The following is a 20875-nucleotide window of genomic DNA, read 5'->3' on the forward strand; positions in this document are numbered from 1 at the left end:
CATCTTAACTACACATCAGATCTACTTGATTATTATAAAAAAAAGGGTTTGAAAGAACTTGAGAACTACTTTGTCTCAGTTGCTGCTGAGAGACTCTGAGCCGTCTCTGCAATTGAAATCATCATCTTCTCCTCCCTTGAAACCCTCATCACTTAAATAAATAAAAAAGAGAAAATATTCTAAATGTTGATTTTAAATGAGAATGGCTACTAAAAATTTAGATTCAAATGGTATAACAATGGAAATCTATGAGTCTGGATTCTCGACCAGCTTCACCACAATCTATGTTAATGTCGAAATTTCAAGCTCAGAAACTAATCCACAGGGTAATGTGATCCAATCAGTACAAAACTAATTTGGTGAAGCATGTTAAAATTTCAAACAAATTACACTTTATCCCTGTGATTAGACTTAAATTTATTATCCAAATTGAAACTATATTCTTTTTATTATATTTAACCAAACTAAATATTAAATTTAAAGATACGTTAAAAATAAAGCAGTAGAGAATTGAATAAACTTTCTATCACATCTAAAATAATATCGATCATATTTTAAATAATAATAATATATATATATATATATATATGTTTAATATATTTATTATCTAAAATATGATCAGTATTATTTTAGACACGTTATATAGCTAATTTAATTATCTATAATTTTATATTTAATAATTATTTTTAAATTTAATATATAATTTGATCAAATATAATTAAAAAATAACGATTGCATTATGGCACGGATGAAACAATAAAATAAATTTAAGACTAATGGTGGGTAAAATGTAATTTTCATAAAAAAAAAATAAATCCAAAATTCGAAGAGACACGCGGCAGAAACCGCCACATTCCGAATCCGAGTAGTAGTGGGAAACCCTGGCTACCCTCACCCTCTCTTTAACCATTCCGCACCCTCCTCACCCTCCTCATCATGGTTCTATAGAAACGGAACCCAACGAAGAGGGGGGGTGACATTAGCAACTCGCGGAGCTCTTTATAAATACCACCCTCCACCCTCCTCCCTCCTCCCCATGTGCGAATTAGTATTCAACAATAGAAAGATTCAAGAAACACTGCTCACTAAGGTTCTCCCTTTCTAATTGGAGTCCAGCCATGGAAGTGTATGAAGATGACATTGTGGGTTTCTGCTTCCTCCCTTCCGGCCCAGAGTTGATCAGCGAATTCCTCGTGAAGAAAGTGGTGGGCCTTCCATTATCCCGAAACATAATCCACGACGACATTGACGTCTACCTCTACCATCCTGACCAACTCCCAAGTACAACTCTTGGCTCTCTTGTTGGATCTTCAATTTTGTTGATGTTTCTTCTTGTTTCATAACCATTTTAGTGCTCAGGTGTTAAGAATTGTGTTGATTTGCCCCCATCATCTTGGAAAATGCTCTCTTTTTTGTGTGTGTGTGGATGCCCTAATTGATCGTCTTGAATTTTTTTTTTTGTTTAATCTCTTGGCAGTTCCTAATTGCGAAGATAGGGACTGGGCGTACTTCTTCTTGTTCAGGGCGCCGGAGGAGGAGGAGTTCCGCCCGACGCCGTATGGCTACTGGGAGGAGATAAAGAGCGAGAAGGAGTACAATTATGAGAGTTGGAGGCGAGCAATTGGGTTCAGGAAGACGTTTGCGTTCTACGAGGGAGAAGTTCCCAATGGCAAGATGACTGATTGGCGAATGAAGGAGTACAGACTCAACAGAGAGCTTAGCGTGTTCAAGAATCCAAAGGATCCCAAGGTGAGACGCAATCTAGTGTTCCTGCGTAAAAGTTATAGTGGATCGTGCATGCCACTGTTAAGACGAATTAAGTTAGAATGCAGAAGCTTTAATAACAAATACCCATTTCCTTTCCTTTTTTTTTTCCACTTCAATTAGATGAAGAACTGTGTAGTTTGCAAGGTGTTCAAAAAGGTTGACATACCAGATGTACCGATGATTCTGTACGACAGCGAAGAATTCAGCGAGAGCGAAGAAGAAGACGACAAATAAGATGGTGATATTGAGCTGGAAAAGCGAATTTTTGATGTCAAGCACCATAAGATGGATGATGCACTCGAAGATCCACAAGTTCTAAGATGCATGAATTTTTGCTTCTCTTATGTTTTTTTCTCCCCCTCTTTCTTTTCACTTTTGGACTAAATGATGGCACTGTAAAGAAGTTTACTGAGGTAAATTCTTTTTCTTGAGTAAATTGCCTTCCTGAGCTTTGCCTGCAATCCGAAGTGCAATATTAATAAACCCTCGATCACATTGTTTTTCTATGATGGATAAATAAATACTGAATAATTCACGTCTTTGCTCTGCAGCGTGGTGCTTTGATGAAGAACACAGTGCATATTGAACTTTTTTGAACATTTAAGCATTCTTGCTGCAGCGAGTATATGTATATTGAATGCTGTAGAATTTTCTTATGCACCTTTCAGAGACAGCTGAGCAGTCTCTGAAAAGGAATCCACATCAAGAAGAGTCTAATGGGAACCATTTGAAAATTGAATTCCAAATGAGAACTACTGCCGAACACTAGATTCAAATGTAAAATGGTTGAACTAATAAAGGAAATCTGAGGCTGGAATTCTTGACCAGTCGATCGATAATCACAGGGGCAAAATTTTGAATTTGAGGTTCAGAAGGTAACATCCAATCAGTAAAAGACTACTCAGGCAGAGACTAAGCCTAAATCTCCAAATGTTTGGGATATTACATTATAATACAGATGATAAGATTGGAAAAAGATATGATACCACATATATCACAAATCTGGCTCCAGTTTGAGCTTGATGCAATATGTTTGGTGCACAAGATGTCACAGGAGCAGGTGTTTCACTTTTAGTGCAGATTGTACAGGCGGTTACTCTCCTTCCCTGAACTGTAATCCACATTCAACTCTGATGGCTTCCATGAGCTGCAGAGATATTCCATCTCCAACTCTGGATGTATTTACATCATTTTCCTTCGCAGCTCCAGGTGTGTCTCCCTCTCCCCAACCCCTGTACAAGATTACCTTGTTTGGCTCTCTTGATACCAGCACTGCTCCTGTTGCTTGCTAAGAATATGGGAGGATAAAACGAAGACGATAAATGGACAGCATTTTGATGTTAAATACTCCTTTTTGTGTAGTGGTACTCACCTCAAGTTCGAATATCAACTGCTGTACAGAAGTTCCTGTTGCTCTGCCTTTGATGTTCACAATGGCAAGAGGGTGTTTCTTGAAGTGCGTTTTGATTGTCTTTGCAACGCCTGAAAGGACATTGCTCCTCCCTGGACATTAACCAGAATTATGTGCTGTTTTACAAGCCCAAGATATGATTTACTTATGTTTAAGTTTGAGTCTTCATGTGCAAACTACAAGAAATTCAGCAAAGAAAATAGAAATTTCTTGTATTCATCAGAAAACACAAACAAATATTTTTGAATTTGGTGTAAATCAGACGGATGTGCGGTAGCAAACTAAATGTACTTCAACTGAATTGGCCATACATGCACCACATAAGTGCATGTGTATGAATTTATACAAGCCTGCACATGCATAATCACTGATATATATATATATATATATATATATATGACATTTTTGTTGCAAACATACATATATAGCATTTAGTTGTGGGAAACAACTTCATTGAGAAACAATCTAATGAGCATGATATGAAAACCGAATACAGAAACAAGATAGAAATGACGATTACCAACAGCTATCACTGGCCGCTTTCTCATCTTCAGGGCTTGCTTCCGTAAGAGGAGTCTTTCTCGATTTGAAAGTGGTGCAGCTCTGAAAGGAACTTCATTATCAGATTCCTCAACCATCTTTTCCTCATAAACAGTTGAGCGATGTTTACTTGAGACTAATCCATATGATGAATCCACATCTTCATTAAGATCACGAGAACTATCATCAGATGTAGAAGAATCCTGAGCACATGGCTGCAAATCAGTTGGTGGATGTTACCAAATGAAAGGGAAAAAAAAAACATTACTTATAAAGAGAAAAGGAGAAGACAGTTGGAACTTTGGATCTAGTCTCAACATGGAACTTAATTACTGTATGCAAGAAAAAAAAATCTAGCAATGGGACAGAAACTCACATATATTAATTCATCACTAGATGCAGTTCTGCTATTTCCACATTCTTCTAAAGTGTGAATGACTTCAGCCTCAGGAAAGTCATGCTGATGCTTAAAACATACAAATTCATCCTCCTGGTGTAAAACAAGCTTAGAATACAATGTCATAATAATATATACGTGCCAAAATCCCGAAACCTGCAAGGAAAATAATGTCAATATACCTGTACAGTATTCAAACGAAATGCAGATATGTCTACGCTGGTTGATGTCATAATGGTCTCCCCTGTTTCACCTGAAGCATCATTGTACTCTTTTGAACCGGAGTCAGAAGCAACTGCAATCACTTCCTTGACCATTGATGACAAATAAGAAGAAAAAGAAAATATTAAGTCACTGAATAATAGAACAAGGAGAAAGCACAATTCAGACAATCAGTATGACTTTACCCCTCAAGTCCTAAGAAATTTATCCAAGCAACTTATGGAATATACAAGATACTCGATCCCACGTCACTATTATTAGTTTAAGCTCTAGTGTTCTACTCGTTATGTAGCACCACTTAGTATTTTTAGCAACTTAGCTTTCTTCATGTGAATGTATACCTCGATATTCTCTCCACAATCTGCAGAAACATTGTCGTCCCTATTTGTAGATCCAACCTGATCTTTTATCCCGTTTGAGCTCAACTGAGTAGATTTGGGCAAAGAATCATCTTTAGTCTGGTAGCCAGGGGCCATCAGAATCAGGAATCTGAATTTCAATCTTATGAAGATATAATTCAACAGTGAATCTTAAGAAAGGAAGGCTCACCATCTGATGCTTCAATTGCTCTATATTCCTGGAGAGGCTCAACACATGAAGTTTCAAGGACTTGAAAGAAAACCAAGAGTCAGTAAAGATATCCTGAAAATTCCATAACTAGTAGGTTAAAAAAGAGGTTCACCTCCCGACGTTGAGCCTCCAAAGACCGCCTCATTGCTTCCTTTTTAGTCAACAAAGACTTAGGCCTTAGACTTGCAGGCCTTTGGTAGTTCTTCCCTCTGTATACAATAATTGCATGGCCTTTGCTCACTCTCTCCACAGCCACCAGTATGCCCCCACTTTCAGCTTCTAAGATCCGAGCTGCACTTTCAACATCTTCTATAGAACGGTCCTTGGATATAATCTTAACAAGTTCCCGGTACTTCCAGTGGAGGTGCATATTTTCAACTGTTCCATCAAAAACTCCTCTTCTGCCTGAGCATAAAGAATAAAGGGCTTAAAAGCTTAGGTTGTTCCAACAAGCAGATTATCTATACTCACAATACAACAATGCATCAGAGTAAATGAAGATCAACCAAAAGTCCACCAGATCAGATGAAAAAAATGGTCTTGGACACTTCGCTTATGCAAAAAAAAAGGGCTATAGAAGAATTAACAATGAAACCTATAGGCTGGTTGCTTGAAGAATTGGACATTTTACTATTTGCAGTTTAAGCTCACAAGACCCAGAATTCTCTGGAAATCTTCTTCCAGACATGAAAAGATGATCCACGAAGAAGATGATAACTTACTTAGTGAGTGATCTACACATCTAAGGATAAAACCTTCTCACATGAACTGATCTGAAGGAAGTAATTAGGAATGTATATAACGAAGTGAGCAGAAAGAAAGTAATTGTTACTAGCATGAACGCCTGTTATCTTCAAGGCATGTACTATTAGGACAAGTTTACAAGAAAATGAGATATAGATTTTCCATCTTCATCTGAAATTATAAGGTTCATCATGCAAGAAAATGTAAGGATTATGTTGTCCAGCTGCCAGAGGAACTACTTCCAACATTTTATGCCTTTGGTGATTTAACAAGGATAGTTTACCTAGCAATAGAAAAGGTTTCATTCTCAATCCAACTTTCCTCAGCATGTATCTCTCCTCTTCTGAAATAGCCTCCCTATCAGATTCTACTTTTGGCGGTTCAGCTGATTTTTCCAGCTTCTCCAGAAGCTTTTCTGCCTTCTCTCTTTTTGTTATTGCCTGAAAATTAGTTAAGAATAAATTAAAGTCAGATAAGAGTATATCCATTAGGCTGTTTACACATGTACTGAACTCAAAATGATTAATGTAGAGTATTTCCAGAACACCAACAAATCACTAAGCTAAAGAACACATTGATTGCCAATATGTTAAAGTCTCACCTTTTGAATTTTCAAATTGACAGATTTTAACCTTCTTTCTGTTGCAAGGGTTTCATGTACTTCTCTTTCCTGAAGATCATCTACTGAACCACCCCTACCAAACTTTGGTTCAGAAGTATCTCTGACAGTGACAGAACTTTCTTCCTTCTGCTTTGGCTTATCAATGGCATAATTTCCACAGTTTCTCCGCTCTTCAATTGCAGCAGATACAGCAGGAGGCAGAAAATCTTTCCCTCTGTAAAATACAATGAACTCTTTATCCCTTGATAGAAGAGTTCCTCCAGTAAGTCGCTGCAAAATTTTCAACTATTATGATGGATGTCAATGAATAAAGATGGTATAGTAATAATTTTGTTATTTCCAAAACTTAGAATGGCTTAATATCAATGTCCCATGATCTTTAGTTGTCCCTGGGAACGAATTTGAAACAAAAACAACGGTGAATCCTTGGCCCTTCGGTGGAGTTTTGTTAGTGGTGTCCTTGAGGGTGGAGAGAGAAGTCATCTTTTGTGAGTGCAAACAGAGTATGATATAGGATTGAGGGGGGAAAGAAGAGAACCATGGCCAGAAATTGGAGGCAGGGTGGTGGATGGAGCATGAGTGCATATGTGGTGATAGTGGTCCAGTAGATAACACCTACCTACCTTTAACTCCTCAGCCATCAGCTCACTGTTTGTGTTTTGTACACCTCTCTTAATTGCAATTTTAGCTATTTCACATTTTTCCCATAGCTTGATCATAGAGGCAGCCAGTCCTTGAAGGTTTCTGTTTCTCCCTACAAAAACAAAATAGGTGAAGTTATTATAAGGAAAGCTTACCGGTTACCAGAACCTGTAATGAATACAGAGACTGAGGAACTACTGAATCTCACCAAGTGCAAAGTGACATGGTAAGGGCCGTCCAAGTCTTCGTAGTACAGTCATTTCTCTATCTGTCAGCTTTGGTTTTATGCCAAATGGAAGAAGGCGGAACGGCTTACGAAATCCAGGAACAGTGGCTGGTAATGAATCAGCATCAATAGGTAAAGGTTCATATCCCCACCAATCATCAAATCGTGGACCCAATCCATCCAATAACTTGTCAGCTTCTTCTTCAAGTTTGACTTCCCCGGGAAATTGCAACCGCACCTTCTCGGGAGAACCAACACCAATCACTAAAGAGGAGCGAGCCGAAGTATCATTGGAATCACTAGAAGGATTTATAGGAAATTGGTGCAGTGATTCTGTATCTGGTTGACTTGATGATCCACTATCTGTACCAGGCTCCGAGGTTACATTGTCAAGATTCTCATTCATTTGATCGTCATCATAGAAGTAAGGATATTGATAATTGGCCCCTCTATACAAGATGATGATACTTCCAGATCTCCAAACAACTAGACCTCCAGTTTTTCTCTGGAAGCAATAGGCAATCCTAATTAGAAGATGCACCGACAAGGATATCAAATTCAAAGATATGGTGAGCAACTTATAATTTAGTAAAATTGCCTCAACTAAAATGATATAATGTTTTCTCTTAGAGCTCAGTGAGCTGTTGGATCTCAACAAGTGTCTACATGTACAACATAAAGCAACAGTACTGTAGCATGTGTCTGGATATTGGCTAAGACTGTAGATATGCAAATCCAGAAATAAAGAAATCTGATTCTAATCCAATACGTCTGCCCGAAATTTTCTTCGACGTCCTAGCAAATCCAACACAAAGAGTCCTCTAATTGTTGGTAAGGTAATCCCAACTCCTTCCATGATTATCCGTAATTTATAAACGTAAGAAAAAAAAATGTGTACAACTTAAAACGTATAAAAAGTTAATGACAACATTCAAATAGCCTCCTTGGGACCGAAACTTACCTCCAGGGTCTCATGAGTTCTCTTCATATTCATCCGGCACAAATCCTCGCACTTAATCTTAACGAGCTCCGACTTCCGCCACCTCTCATGAATACCATTCACGATCCCTTCGGTAATACCCGCCTTCCCCACCTTTATCCTCTTGTTAAGCCTAATCCCCTCACTCCTCAGCCGCCTCAGCTCATCAGCCGGGATCGTCAGCTCAGCAACCGAAGGCACCGTCTCCCTTTTAGCCCTCGGCGTCTGCTCCCTCTCCCTCCTCCATAACTCCCGGAACCTGGTAATGGTTTCACCCGAGCCAGGGTCCGGCACCGGGTTCTCTGGCGTGCTCCAGCTCGAGTCGATCGTGCACCCGACCCGGTACTTTGGTATCTCTTGAGGGGTAGGGACAAAGATCTCGCCGGGCGAGCCGGGGCCCGACAAGGGTTGGTCGGCGGACTTGGAGGGGTCGTCGTCGTCGGCGAGGTACCCAAGGCTGCGGAGCTTCTCGGAGATCCGCTTGATGGCGGCCTTTGCTAGGGCTTCGGTGGTGGCGGATTTGGGAGTGGGAGAGGAGGAGCGGAGTTGGGATTTCGGACTGCAGCGAGGGTTTTGGAGGAGGAGGAAGAGAGGGGGTTTGGGAGAGAGAGGTGGAAGGAATTGGCGCAGGGGTGAGTCTAGGGTTTTGGAGGATAGGAAGGGGGGAGAGTGAGTGAGAGAGAGGAACATTTGAGGAGGAGAGTAGAAGCGAGTGGAAGGTGAAGTTGGTTGCTTCTCTTTTATATTCGTCTACCGGGAGAGAGGGAAAAGGATAAGATACTACGACGATACACGACCATTTTAAGAAGGCAAGTTTTCATATGCAAAGGTATACGATCGCTGCTTAAACCCAATGGATTGGGAAAGGATTAGCTTACGATACTTAAAAGCCTATCTCTCTCATGATTAAATACAAATGGCCGTGATAGCCACAGTAGAACTAGAAACATTTCTGTTTATAATCACTTTAACCAAATTGCATTTGATTATGAGATATCTCATAGCAACAACAGACTATAACCTTGGAGTTGGGTTTACTTTTCGTAATTAAGAACACAGCTGTGCATTATTACGCTAGAGATAAGTGACCACCTTAGTTCAATGATTAGTTCTCATCAATCCATGACTTCGATGCTCCTCTCTACACATTCGGATTGATAGATAAAGTGATTTTAATTTAACTCAAAAGAAGAAAAAAAATTATGCAAGGGGCACTCTAATTAGGCGTTGAGCGATGGGAGACAAATTGCAACTAGAAACATGTCTCTGAGACAAATCAACAAACATATCATCTTCACTTTGATTTGGCCTCCGAATTCTCAGAATCCGAATCCAGCTTCCACCAAGGCTTATCAGACCTCTCCTTCCCCACCACCAATACCAAATCCCCGTCTTCTTGCTCACTATCTCCTCCAAAGATATCACTTTCATCTTCCTCCATCTTCTTCATCTTCTCCTCCTCATAACTCCACTCTAATCTCTTAAGCAGCTCCCTATCATTCCACCTCCCCACCATTCTTGGCGCCTCCTTCCTCGCCTTCCCGTCCAACACCTCCCTCCACAAGAATCCCACGTCGGCCAACCTCTTCAACTCCCCATCCTTCTTTTCCCCGACCACCACCGTCTTCAAACACCTCCTTTTCGCCTCCCTCACCGCCCCGACCAACCCTTCGCTGTCCGAGACCAACATTAAACACCCGACCGAACCCTTCTCCACCGCATCCACCACGTCGTCTTTGATTGCTCGATCGGTCTTGACACGAACCCCGGCCCGCCGCAGCTCGTCAGCGAGGTTGTAACCGGCCTTGCACGCGTGCAGCTCACGCGCCGCCTTCTCGTACTTGGAGATCTTTAGAGAGAGCTCGGCGGCGAGGCGGACGCGGCGACCGCCGCGAGCGGAGGCGAGGCGGGCGAGGCGCTTGGCTTGTTCGCGCTCGTGGATGCGCTCGAAGTGGTCGAGGAGCTTGGGCTGGGAGAAGAAGTTGCGGCCGCAGACGCGGCAGAGGAAGGAGGAGGGGGAGGGGGAGGTCGGTTTGCGGTGGAGGGAGACGGGATTGGAGTTGGAGTAGGCGATGGAGAGGCGGAGAGGGCCGAAGGAGGTAGCGGCAAGGTGGAGGCGGACGGCGGCATCGTAGATGGGGATGGAGGTGGGGAGCTTAGAGTTGAGGTCCCAAAAGATGGCAACGGAGGAGGAGGAGGAGGAGAGGAGACTTCTTTGGAAGAAGAGGATGAGAGGCAGAGGGGTTTGGGGAAGAAGCCGCCTTTGGAAGCGCAGCATCACTACAAGCAAGAGCCCAAACCAACTAAGCCCAGTATCTTGCCAAGATATTTTCCTTATTCTATAATATTAGATAAAAAGTATTAATAACTTTTGAACCATTTTAAATAATATCTAAGGGCAAAATGACATTTTCTTGAATCTAATTTTGGTTTTAATCGTGAGCAGCTAAATTTAACTAACAAAAATGGCATTTTTAAAAGAGTACAAAAAATTTAGTGGCAAACTGGTAATTACAATATTTTGAAAATATAGAGATAATTATGATATTTAAAAAAAATTGGTGGCAATTATGTAAAAGTTCCACACAAAAAAGAAGTCAAATGCACGGATAGACTCAACCCAGCATTTTTAGTCCAATATCTTCGCTTTGCTAAAGGTTAATCTTCTCCAGAGTATTATGGACTGCTTGTAAAATTTCACTAACAAATTCAAAGGCAATTAAAAATGTGAAAGAAGATAACTGAGTAGGCTTGATTGTGCTACTAGGTATATAAACAGACAAACAACTTAAGTGTTACTTAGATGAATCTACAAAGGTGAGGTCCTTTTAGAAGAAATGAAGTTCAACAGCACCCGTAATTATTATGAGATATGAGCACTAAAAAGCAATTGCTACTAGAAGCAGTCCACGCACAGACAAACAAGCAACTTAAATGTTACTTTAGCGAATTTATAAAACAAAGAATCTGTTTACAAGAAAGGAAGTTCAACAGCACTGCATAACTATAATGAGACATGAGAAGTAGAAAGCAAATTTAAGTGCTCTGGAATAGTAGCAGAAGGTAATGAAAGGATTTTTTCAATAAGTTCACCGAATGTGTACTGATCGCTAGATGAAGTATAACTCTCCTCCAAAGTGCTGTCACTTTAATATTCATGTCCTTTCAAAAATGATCTTCTGCCGAGAACATACAGGTTTGGCTAATGAAACATAACAAAATAGAGGGAAATTTAACAGAGCACAATGCCGCAGTATTTTGAAAAGCATTGTATAATTTTAATATACCAAGACACCCAGGTTGTTTTATACGACCATGAGAAGGGATGCGTTCATCATATACTAAATTACTAATAATTTGAAAAATGATACCAGAGAAATTTTTTTTTAAAGTCTCAATATTTGACAAGGTACCAGGCCATCCAGCCTCAAAAGATTTCTTCATTGTCATGTTGCTATAAAGCAAGCAAAACTCAGAGTTAGATCAATAACCAAGCATCATTTGTCTGATAGAGTAGAACCAAAAATAAATCAATATAATAGAGACTAGTGTTCTAATCCAAAAAAATGAACTATGGGGAAGGTAGATAAAGTGAAAAAGAAAAGCAGTACAAACACTACAACTACAAGTGTTAATTCTAAGATCTAAAAAACAGAAAGTGAATGGAAAGCAAGCAGTCTTACCCGTCAAAGAGTTGTTATTTTCAAGCTTTAGTCCTCTCACCACAGATTATCTATCAATTAGAACCAGTTGACGTCCGAGAGATATGACTCAATGCTGCATGTATTTGACTTTCAGGATAAACTAATCTTCTAAGCATGTATTGAACAACAGCAAAAGTGCATTATCCATGTGATTCCAAGTAAAAAAATTCCACAGCTCCATTTATAAAAGCCATCTTTGGTTCATAATACTAGATGGCTCTTGGAATGCGTAAGACAATTACAAGATCTTCTGTGTGTTGGGGAATTGATAAAACTTAAAAAGGACACGATATCCTAACTATCCTTTTATACATTCGACCTGGATAGTCAAATCTTCTATTCCAGCTTCATGCAATAGTTCTGTGGCCCTTTGGAGAGCAGAGTCCTTATCAGTTTCTTCTGACACATGAAGATGAAAAGTCCCAACAATATTCGTGTTTGTGAAATTCCAGGCATGCATATTATGGATGCCACAGACACCCTTGATCCTCATAATATCATCTAATGCGAGCTTCAAGTCCTGTTCGTGAGCTCTTGGAACTCTTTGTAGCAAAATTTCAGCAGAGTTCCGCAGTAATGGAACAACAGAAGATATGATCATTATCGAAATAAAAACAGAACATACTGGATCTGACACAAGCCATCCTTTATATTTTATAAGCAAGGTCGATATCACCACACCAACACTTCCCATCGTATCAGCCAGAACATGCAAGAAAATCCCTTCCATATTATGGTCAACAGGATGATGCTTTCGTGAACTATTAGGCGGCTTTACCATTGCTGATGCTTCTTCTGAACAGGAAGAGTTACTGCAAGAATGACTTGGTACTTTAGAGAAGCTTACTTGCTCTTTATGGTGGAGGTGACCTTCAGGACAATGACTATGCGAACTTGAGGAAATATGCTCACTGTTAGTCCTATCAGGTTCATGATGAATATGCACTTCAGCAACATGAGAATGCTCATTCTGATTGTGCTGATGATTATTATGGTCATGATCATGCTTGTCATTATGCTTGTGATGATCATGCTCATGACTGTGCTTGTGACGACCATGCTCATGGCTATGCTTGTGTTGATCATGTTCACCATGTAGATCATAGTGATGGTTATCGTGGTTGCAGCTATGACAATCGTGACCGTCATGTGACTGTCCATCAGAGGATTCATGGAGAAGCTTAACATTCTCATGATCCCCAGTGCATTCTTTTCCACTTGCATTATCATGTGTATGTTCATGATGATGGTGGTGGTGATGGCTGTGAGAGGAGTGAGAATGCGCATGTGAATGAGAACATGTACCACCACCATGAGCATGATGATGCTCTTCATGGAAGAAAACCAATCCAACCATGTTCACAACGAGGCCCCCGATTGAAACAACTAATAAGCTATTTGTTGAGATCTCCTGAGGATCGAGAATCCTCTCAAAAGACTCCAAAACAATTAGCGCCCCGACAAGAACCAAGAGTACTGCATTAACATAACCCGAAAGCACCTCAAATCTCCCTCTACCATAATTAAACTGACTGTTTGCCGGGAACCTCGAGATATATGAAGCATACAGCCCGATAGCCAAGGCAGCACAATCAAACAGCATATGACAAGCATCAGATATCAAGCCAAGGCTGTTGCTCATAAACCCAGCAACAAACTCCACCACCATATAAGCAGTATTAATTAGGAGGAAAGCAGCAATCTTCCTAGACTTCCTCTCACTCAAAATGTGCCTAATTGGGCCCATGATCACAGAATACAAGGACTTTGAATGATCCGAACTACCTAATTCCACATAATTCAACGACGATGAGCCCAATTCTCTTACCCCAATCCACAGCAAGAAGCCACAGAGTAGAAAACCAGGCAAAGAGAGCTTGGGAAAGTAAAAGAGCTCCAAGACAAGAGTACAGAAAAAAGTAACCACATAATCCCGGCGGAAATCCCTTGAATTAACCACTGTCTTCTCATCCACATAACTCTCGCTCAGAGTCACACCAAAAATTACAGTGTTCACCAATGGCCAACCGAAATTAGAGATCGACAGAGCGCCATCATCAAATTCCTTTTGAAAGAGAAAGCTAGTGGCCGCGGGAACAAAGAGGAAAGCCGTAGCGAGACCAAGAGAGTAGATCCTTACCCGCCTCCGCCCGAGCTGGCGGAGCGAGCCCCAATTGGACGCCGCGTGCTCGAAGAAGCCAAGGAATCCGGAGGCGAAGGGGAGAAGCATGGAAGCAACCCTGGCGCATCCCTCAGGGGGAGGAGGAGGAGGAGGCGAAGAGGAGGAGGAGAAGGGGAAGCAGCCGATCCGATCCCAGCCGAAGGAGAGGAGGAGGAGGGCGGAGAAGAGAAAGGGGAGGGAGCGGAGACGGCGGCGGGGGGATGAGAGGGAGCTGGCGACGAGGGAGCCGGAGAGATCGGCGAGGATGGCGGCACCGGCGCCGCAGAAGCGGAGGGAGTGGAAGCGAAGGAGGAGGACGAGGGAGAGGAGGAGGGACTTGGAGAGAAGGGAGCGGAGGTGGGGTCTGAGGGAGGAAGGGGAAAGAGCGGGGGAAGTGGAGGAGGAGAAGGGGAGGAGGGAGACGAGGAGGAGGAAGGAGAGGAGGGAGACGAGGAAGGAGAAGGGGAAGAGGGAGAAGGAAGGAGGGGTGGAGCGGAGGAAGGGGAGGAGGGAGTAGAGGGAGCGGAGGGAGAAGAGGAGGAGGAGGAGAGAGGAGAGAGAAGAAGAGGAGGAAGAAGAAGAAGAGGAGGAGGAGCGGAGTTTGGAAGGGGTGGAGAGGGAGGAAGGAGTGGAAGAGGAGGTAGGGGTTGGGGTGGGGAAAGGAGGGAAGAGGCGAGGGGAACGAGTGGGGACGGAGAGGCGGAGGTGGCGGTGGTGGTGGCGATTGGTGTTCATGGGATTATCAGCGGGAGAGAGAGAGAGAGAGAGAGAGGACTCGTCTGGTGACTCCAATTGGTCTATGGAGAGAGAGAGAGAGAGAGAGAGAGAGAGAGAGAGAGAGTCCTATTATGCGGATCCGGATTGTGTCAAAGAGACGGATCCTGCGACCCATAGGCATATATTTAAGAAGGATATGGGAATTCCATTAAGGGATAATTACACAATCTATTCTAGCCTCGAGTGAAGTTTATTCAAATATTGACTTTCATCAGTAAAAAAAGTATAGATAATTAAACCGAGATCTAGCTCTTGTTACTTAAAAAAATGATTTTAAAAAAAAATAGATCCCTTGGATTGTGGCTCATTTCATATAAATACTTTTATTTATTTTTCATAACATATTGATCACTTTTATTATAGAAAACCTCAGAAATAATTATTATATTAGTTATCATCAAATTTTTCATTTAAAAAATATCATATAAGTGTATTAATTTTAAGTTCCATACCGAGCATTTTATCTATAGTTTAGATAAAAGAATAAAAAAAAGTTAAGAATAAAATAATTATTTAGCATTTTCTTTTTGTTAACACCGTTAAAAGAACATCGACAGATCCAGCCAACCTAAATGGTATGAAATTTCTGAGAGCCAGGAGAAAATAGAGACATCTACATGTATAAGAATATGAGATCCAAATTTCAAGAATCTAGACCCAAATTCCAAGAATCTTTGTTTTTGTTTCCTGCCAAGAATCTAGACCGTCTCCTAATTAATGGATAAAAAAGATCAGTAACAAACTCTTAATGATTTTCCTGAAAACGACATCAGGATCAATTTACCACTTCTTCATAGATTGCTTACATTGCAACAGAATCCAACTCTTTCCTATGCTTGCTGAAAATCTATTGAGAAGGTCGCTAGCTAAATATTTTCTTAAAATGATCATGAGTAAATCATTCAAATACAAGTGAAACCAACATTTTCCAAGTATAGCGCATCTCAAACGTACACCACAATGTTTTAGTAAGATAACATTGCCACCAATCATCAGCGCTTAATATTTTGGGATTTAAAAATAGTTCAGTAGCTGCAAATATTTCTCCATGAAGGAAGAAAATTTCTAACTTTGCAGAGACCTACAACTTCTGAACTATGACAGAGTTGGCAAGCCCCGCTTCCTCAATAGTCTTGGTCATGTCTGTGAGTTGCTTTGGTGGGAAACCAACAGTCTGCAGCTGGTATGTTCTTCCTGCTCCAGGCCTAGACGCATCAATGAATGCGCGGATGTCACTGACGGTATGGTGAGTATTAAAACGTGCAACCATACGAGTACCATCAGCCAACCTTAGTTGTATCGAAGTCAAAGGCAAGGAGTCATCAATAGAAAGACCAACAGAAGCAGAAGCAGCGCTAGGAACTGCAGCAGCAGGTGCAGACTCGGTGACTGGAGTATCCGATGAAGATCCACTGCCTAGGGTTCGTCCAACACCTTGGAATGGAGTCTGATGCTTAACTGGTTCCTACAACAATGAGAACATGAAAGAGGTGGTCTAATTCCATGATCAGAGATGATGTGATGAAAAAGAGTATAGTGTATAAAGATACCCACAGGGCAATTCTCTTCCCTCCTTATGAGATTAACATTAACCATTGACCTCCTATCAGCAGGTTCCAGCTCTTTGGGACACTCAGATCTCCTTATGCTCTACACAGAAACAAAAGTTAAATGTCATCTTCCATATCTTCACTGATGAAGTAAAAGAACATATACCTGAAAAGGAAGAGTCTAAGTTGTAATTATGTGAGAAGTGAAATGCTTGATTTCTCCAATAAGGCTAGAATGTAGGTGGCAATATGCCAAAAGACAAAAGTTTATTGATCCATGTCCTGTAGACATGAGAAATAGTAGAGGTATTGCAAAATAATGGCATGATGCATAGTTTACGATATATGTAAACCATACAGATAGCTTAAAATGCTAATAAAGTTATATGTTTAACAATCACATATTAAAATAATGCGCTCATAAGTCATAACAATACCAATTAAACAATTAAATATGAGCGTATAACAATAAATTAGAAATTTAAACATTCAGCTTCACAAGACGTAGATCATGAAAAGAAGATAGCCTACTAATTGAATCATAAAACCACCCATACTTATCGTACACCTTGTTTGTCAAGCAATAAAAATGGTAAGCAATAATGACTACATATTCAGACACTAAAATCTATACAAGTCAAATAAATCAAAGCAAACATAGATAGGCAAGCTAAGCAAATGAAGAGAGCATAACTTTTGTAAGTTAATATAACTACAATCCAAAATCCTTTGAAATGGACCAATGTTTTGAAAAGTAGCCGTGAGTGGTGGGCGGTCACCCCATTGTTTAACGCCTAGACGAAAACGGATAAGGTGAGTGACAAAATGGTCTAACATTTTTTATATATTAAAATAAATATATATGATATATTTTTTATTATAATATATCGTATATAAAATTTGTATTTTGTAACAATACACTGTATCAAAATATCAAATAACATAATCACAATTCACAATTTACAACCATAATAACAAGTTCACAAGAATCATAATCAAATATCCAAAACAAATAACATGATTAAACATTCAAAATTATCAAATTTTAAAACTAATTACTTTACAAAATCAGTAGATAGTAATTACTTTACAAAAACAGTAAAAACAGTCTGCCAACTAGTACTTTTTGGACTTTTCAGTAATTGTCAATTCACAAACTAAGCAGTAAGCACATAATTACAAGCTACATTTCAGTAATTGCCCTTTCATAATCTAATATTCTAATTACTTAATTAGCATTTAGCAATTAATTAAGATAGAGTAGATAAGCTATTGCTTGCTAGCGCCAAGAGTGCAAAGGAAGAAGAAACAACCAAGTGAAAGGGAAGAAAGAGAAGCTAGCTGCCACTTGCCGGCACTGGGAGTGAAAGGGAAGAGGAAATTAAAAGAAAGAGAAGTTAGTTGCGGCTGCTGCTTGCCATCGCTGCTCCCACTGCCGCAACCAATGCCACTTACTGCCATCGCTCAAGAAAGGAGGGAGAGGAGGATGAGAGCTCGATTAGGTTAAGGCAGAGTGTTTTTTTTTTTTAAAGTTAGTCACTACCTGCATAAAGGACAAGGCAAGTTGCCAAACGACAACGTAGCCCGCCATTAGCAGGCCGCCTAGGTGCATTGTGGGGCAGCTGGCTTGCTGCCCCAACCATGGCAATCGACCGCCTTTAAAAACACTAGAATGGATAATGACAATCTTGATATGTTGTCAAATAGTTGTGTAAAGATGGAGCCAAGAAAATCGGATGCCAAACTCTAAGCACAAAACAACTACATAGACAGGTTTTAGGCACAATTTTTTCTAACCTGGCAAGTTTCAAGTACAATGTTTGCTAAATTGAATACATATAAGTAATATGGGATATATCCTCTGTCCATTATAGGGGTCATTCTTAAAAAATGCTATATATGACGTTTTAGGTTTCAACCTTTCAGAGAGACAATCAGACATGTAACAGCTGAGTTATCCTACTTTGGCTTATACGGCCTTTTCCCCATCCCACATCCATTCTCGTTCCTTGCATTTCACAAACAATTCAATATGAAGCTGAAATAGCTATCTTCTCAAATAGAATCTATATCCACACATACTGCTCGACAAAGTCTTTCATATTGATAAAATGCACACTTGAAAGAAAATTTTCTGAGCTTATATTTTTTATGCCAAGATGAAATGGCAACCAGCTACTATGCCGAATTATAGTCTGTTAAACAGAGTCAACTGGTACTATCTGCTATTATGCCATAAACAATATATGACAGGAATATCACCTCTAGGAATGATGCATTTTCAGGGTCATCAAACCTTCTCAATGGACCATCATTTACAGTGAACCCATTGCTCCAGAAATATATGTTATGTATCACATTCTGAGGCTGTTGAGGAGAAGATGGTACTGTTTCACCAGAGAGCAGTCTGCCAGTCCCAGTAAAACTTCTTGAGGTTGAAGATGGTGGTTGATTTTCCAAAGGGCCCTGCATGGCTCCCATCCGCCTAGCTTCTTCAAATATTGCATCAACATCATTATTTCCTTTAGTCGGATCTTGAACAAGCATTCCACTGCAAAACAAGTAAATTATGATAAAAATGAGGATTTCATCAACTTCCAAGCAATTGCAGTTCAAGGGTTAAAATTGTGTATATAGCACAAATTTCTGCAAAATGATAGGGATTAATCAAGCTTAGTCAACGTGTGATGTTCAGTAAACAAAAGTTAGCTCTGAAAATATAAAATGTAACTGTAATTTGCCTGCAAGTTACAACATCATGTAACACCTCTCTCAATATTCTCATTGATTAACCTGAAATGTGCAATGAACAAGACATACATTATTGACGTACACATGAATGAAAAAAGAGGATTCATATAGCCAACCCCTATCAATTAGAATACCAGAATCTTTTTATGCTCACTGTCTACCAGTCTAAGCCGATGTCAAAAGTATACACACTTCATGGTATAGCATATGCATCACTCCACCAGTTGAAAAGCAACAAAAATTATGCACCCATACTTATACAATGTTAAATTCCTGTTGGTATATCATCTCAAAGCAATCAAGATGATTAATAATTGAAGATCGATCATCTATTCATCTTTGACATCATTAAGACACTATAAAGAAGCATAACAAAAGGGTCAAAAACAAACAAGGAAAGAAGAGGAAGATCAATATTTGGTATCATATAATAACACATTATGTATGGGCTGCGTATGGTTGGACTAGAATCATTCTTGGAACTCTTTGCGGATCAATCTTTTTACCTCTCTTCACGGCTCTACTTCAAGCTATGACGTTATGAAGTAAACCGACATTTTTATCTTCTTTGTTTTTGCCGCTCATTTCTCATTCTTAGCCCTAAAATATCTACCTATATTATGGGCTGTATACTTCAAATTACCTCCCTTAGCCCTAAATTTCTCCTTTTTACGATTTCACATTATTTAATACAAGCATTACTGAGAGTAATGTCTAATGGGGATAATAAGAATGTAACGGTCTAATCTCGATAACAAAAATCTAATCAAATTAATAGATAGAGAGGGAAAGGATGCACTTGTCATTCGTAACATCTAATTTCCCGATGACAAATAAGATATCTTGGTACTACTAAGCAATACTGGAACAGGAAAGTCAAAACGGATTCCTGAGTAATAAAACGAGGAAAGAAAAAGAAACGTAGAGAGAAAATATAGCTGAGGATCTAGCAATTCCTGAAACAATCAAGATCTATATATATATACATATAAAGAGAGATAGAAGAGAGAGGAGGGTTACCTCTTCTCGCCGCCGGTATAGTACTCCTGGGGCTCGTCGGAATCGCTGCCGTCCGATGGAGATGATCGACGGTTGAGATCGGCGAGGGTGCGTATGGTGGGGCGACTCCCCGAGGGCTTCGAGGGTTTCTTGTCCTTCGAACTCATCGCGATCACCTAGAGAGAGAGAGAGAGAGAGAGAGAGAGGATGAGGAAGCTTCGCCTCCTCTTACTTGCCTTTGGCATAAAGTCAGAAAGGCTAAAATAATCGTCTAATGCCTACAAGTCGACGCCGACTTCTATCATGAGATCGAGTCACGACTTCATCCTAAACAAACTAAACTACTCTAACACCTATGAAGCGACGCCGAGTTCTCACATAAGATCGAGTCACAACGTTATTCTCAGCAGACTAATAAAGTTATTCCTCCGTAACATGCATTTGTTTATGGGGATACAAAATTAAGATTAAATTAATTATTCCCGTAAGTGTACCAAATTAAAAAGCTTTAATTCTTTTACTTTTTTATTATTATGCATTTTAATACTAACGTTATTCTATTATTTATATTTACTTTTGGTTTTAGTGTGATTATTTTAAATGGAACTGTTTTTCTATTATTTCTTTAACACTCTTACGTTATTTTAACTAAATTATATCGATCAAATTACTAAAATATCATCACCACTATTTTTTCTTCTCTCTATCCTCCTCTGAAAAAGACATAGATAATTTAGGTACTTATAAATTATTTTATATATTATAACGAAATATTTTTTTGCTTGTACCGTTTAAATTAACGGAATATATTAA

The 20875-nt window shown here is 39.8% G+C and overlaps 5 protein-coding genes across 11 annotated transcripts; 1 reads left to right on the forward strand and 4 right to left on the reverse strand.

Annotated features, from left to right (window-relative positions):
* Nucleotides 1-1118: 1118 nt before the first annotated feature.
* LOC140785974 (NAC domain-containing protein 71-like) lies at nucleotides 1119-2203 on the forward strand. Of its 2 annotated transcripts, none has more exons than XM_073134132.1 (3): nucleotides 1119-1281; nucleotides 1478-1749; nucleotides 1888-2203. In XM_073134132.1, the coding sequence occupies exons 1-3, from the start codon at nucleotides 1119-1121 to the stop codon at nucleotides 1999-2001; spliced, it is 549 nt and encodes a 182-aa protein (XP_072990233.1). In that variant the 3' UTR covers nucleotides 2002-2203. The 2 variants fall into 2 exon arrangements, with proteins under 2 accessions (XP_072990233.1, XP_072990234.1); XM_073134133.1 differs by having other exon boundaries at nucleotides 1962-2203.
* Nucleotides 2204-2573: 370 nt separating this feature from the next.
* LOC140785971 (CRM-domain containing factor CFM2, chloroplastic) lies at nucleotides 2574-8961 on the reverse strand. 4 transcript variants are annotated; one of them, XM_073134127.1, is made up of 13 exons: nucleotides 8103-8961; nucleotides 7124-7646; nucleotides 6897-7027; nucleotides 6253-6543; nucleotides 5935-6091; nucleotides 5020-5312; nucleotides 4887-4946; nucleotides 4679-4762; nucleotides 4298-4423; nucleotides 4095-4208; nucleotides 3699-3921; nucleotides 3140-3270; nucleotides 2574-3055 (listed from the first exon to the last, which is right to left on the reverse strand). In XM_073134127.1, the coding sequence occupies exons 1-13, from the start codon at nucleotides 8808-8810 to the stop codon at nucleotides 2861-2863; spliced, it is 3036 nt and encodes a 1011-aa protein (XP_072990228.1). In that variant the 5' UTR covers nucleotides 8811-8961; the 3' UTR covers nucleotides 2574-2860. The 4 variants fall into 4 exon arrangements, with proteins under 4 accessions (XP_072990228.1, XP_072990227.1, XP_072990226.1 ...); XM_073134126.1 differs by having other exon boundaries at nucleotides 3699-3933; XM_073134125.1 differs by having other exon boundaries at nucleotides 4679-4795.
* Nucleotides 8962-9075: 114 nt separating this feature from the next.
* LOC140785973 (uncharacterized) lies at nucleotides 9076-11941 on the reverse strand. 2 transcript variants are annotated; one of them, XM_073134131.1, is made up of 2 exons: nucleotides 11804-11941; nucleotides 9076-10400 (listed from the first exon to the last, which is right to left on the reverse strand). In XM_073134131.1, the coding sequence occupies exon 2, from the start codon at nucleotides 10396-10398 to the stop codon at nucleotides 9415-9417; it is 984 nt and encodes a 327-aa protein (XP_072990232.1). In that variant the 5' UTR covers nucleotides 10399-10400; nucleotides 11804-11941; the 3' UTR covers nucleotides 9076-9414. The 2 variants fall into 2 exon arrangements, with proteins under 2 accessions (XP_072990232.1, XP_072990231.1); XM_073134130.1 differs by having other exon boundaries at nucleotides 9076-10459; nucleotides 11804-11925.
* On the reverse strand, nucleotides 11907-14803 carry LOC140785972 (uncharacterized). The gene has a single exon (XM_073134129.1). The coding sequence runs from the start codon at nucleotides 14718-14720 to the stop codon at nucleotides 12123-12125; it is 2598 nt and encodes an 865-aa protein (XP_072990230.1). The 5' UTR covers nucleotides 14721-14803; the 3' UTR covers nucleotides 11907-12122.
* Nucleotides 14804-15625: 822 nt separating this feature from the next.
* LOC140786220 (plant UBX domain-containing protein 4) lies at nucleotides 15626-20302 on the reverse strand. Of its 2 annotated transcripts, XM_073134490.1 has the most exons (5): nucleotides 20084-20296; nucleotides 18575-18863; nucleotides 16317-16412; nucleotides 16052-16227; nucleotides 15626-15967 (listed from the first exon to the last, which is right to left on the reverse strand). In XM_073134490.1, exons 1-5 carry the CDS (start codon nucleotides 20227-20229, stop codon nucleotides 15844-15846), a joined length of 831 nt encoding a protein of 276 aa, XP_072990591.1. In that variant the 5' UTR covers nucleotides 20230-20296; the 3' UTR covers nucleotides 15626-15843. The 2 variants fall into 2 exon arrangements, with proteins under 2 accessions (XP_072990591.1, XP_072990590.1); XM_073134489.1 differs by having other exon boundaries at nucleotides 15626-16227; nucleotides 20084-20302.
* Nucleotides 20303-20875: the final 573 nt, after the last annotated feature.

This window comes from Typha latifolia, chromosome 4 (assembly GCF_019914945.1).
Source record: "Typha latifolia isolate L0001 chromosome 4, TyphaL0001v2, whole genome shotgun sequence".
Lineage (NCBI taxonomy): Eukaryota > Viridiplantae > Streptophyta > Magnoliopsida > Poales > Typhaceae > Typha > Typha latifolia.

Excerpts from the sequence above, each read along its gene's own strand:
- LOC140785974 (XM_073134132.1), top strand. The coding sequence starts at position 1,119 with ATGGAAGTGTATGAAGATGACATTGTGGGTTTCTGCTTCCTCCCTTCC. Across the intron at positions 1,282-1,477 it reads CCATCCTGACCAACTCCCAA|TTCCTAATTGCGAAGATAGG; the intron begins GTACAACTCTTG and ends ATCTCTTGGCAG. Across the intron at positions 1,750-1,887 it reads AGAATCCAAAGGATCCCAAG|ATGAAGAACTGTGTAGTTTG; the intron begins GTGAGACGCAAT and ends CACTTCAATTAG.
- LOC140785971 (XM_073134124.1), bottom strand. The coding sequence starts at position 8,810 with ATGTTCCTCTCTCTCACTCACTCTCCCCCCTTCCTATCCTCCAAAACC. Across the intron at positions 4,947-5,019 it reads TGGAGGCTCAACGTCGGGAG|TCCTTGAAACTTCATGTGTT; the intron begins GTGAACCTCTTT and ends TTTTCTTTCAAG. Across the intron at positions 3,934-4,094 it reads CTAGTGATGAATTAATATAT|CCATGTGCTCAGGATTCTTC; the intron begins GTGAGTTTCTGT and ends ACTGATTTGCAG.
- LOC140786220 (XM_073134489.1), bottom strand. The coding sequence starts at position 20,229 with ATGAGTTCGAAGGACAAGAAACCCTCGAAGCCCTCGGGGAGTCGCCCC. Across the intron at positions 18,864-20,083 it reads TATACCGGCGGCGAGAAGAG|TGGAATGCTTGTTCAAGATC; the intron begins GTAACCCTCCTC and ends CTTGTTTTGCAG. Across the intron at positions 16,228-16,316 it reads GGAGGGAAGAGAATTGCCCT|GAACCAGTTAAGCATCAGAC; the intron begins GTGGGTATCTTT and ends TCATTGTTGTAG.
- LOC140785973 (XM_073134131.1), bottom strand. The coding sequence starts at position 10,398 with ATGCTGCGCTTCCAAAGGCGGCTTCTTCCCCAAACCCCTCTGCCTCTC.
- LOC140785972 (XM_073134129.1), bottom strand. The coding sequence starts at position 14,720 with ATGAACACCAATCGCCACCACCACCGCCACCTCCGCCTCTCCGTCCCC.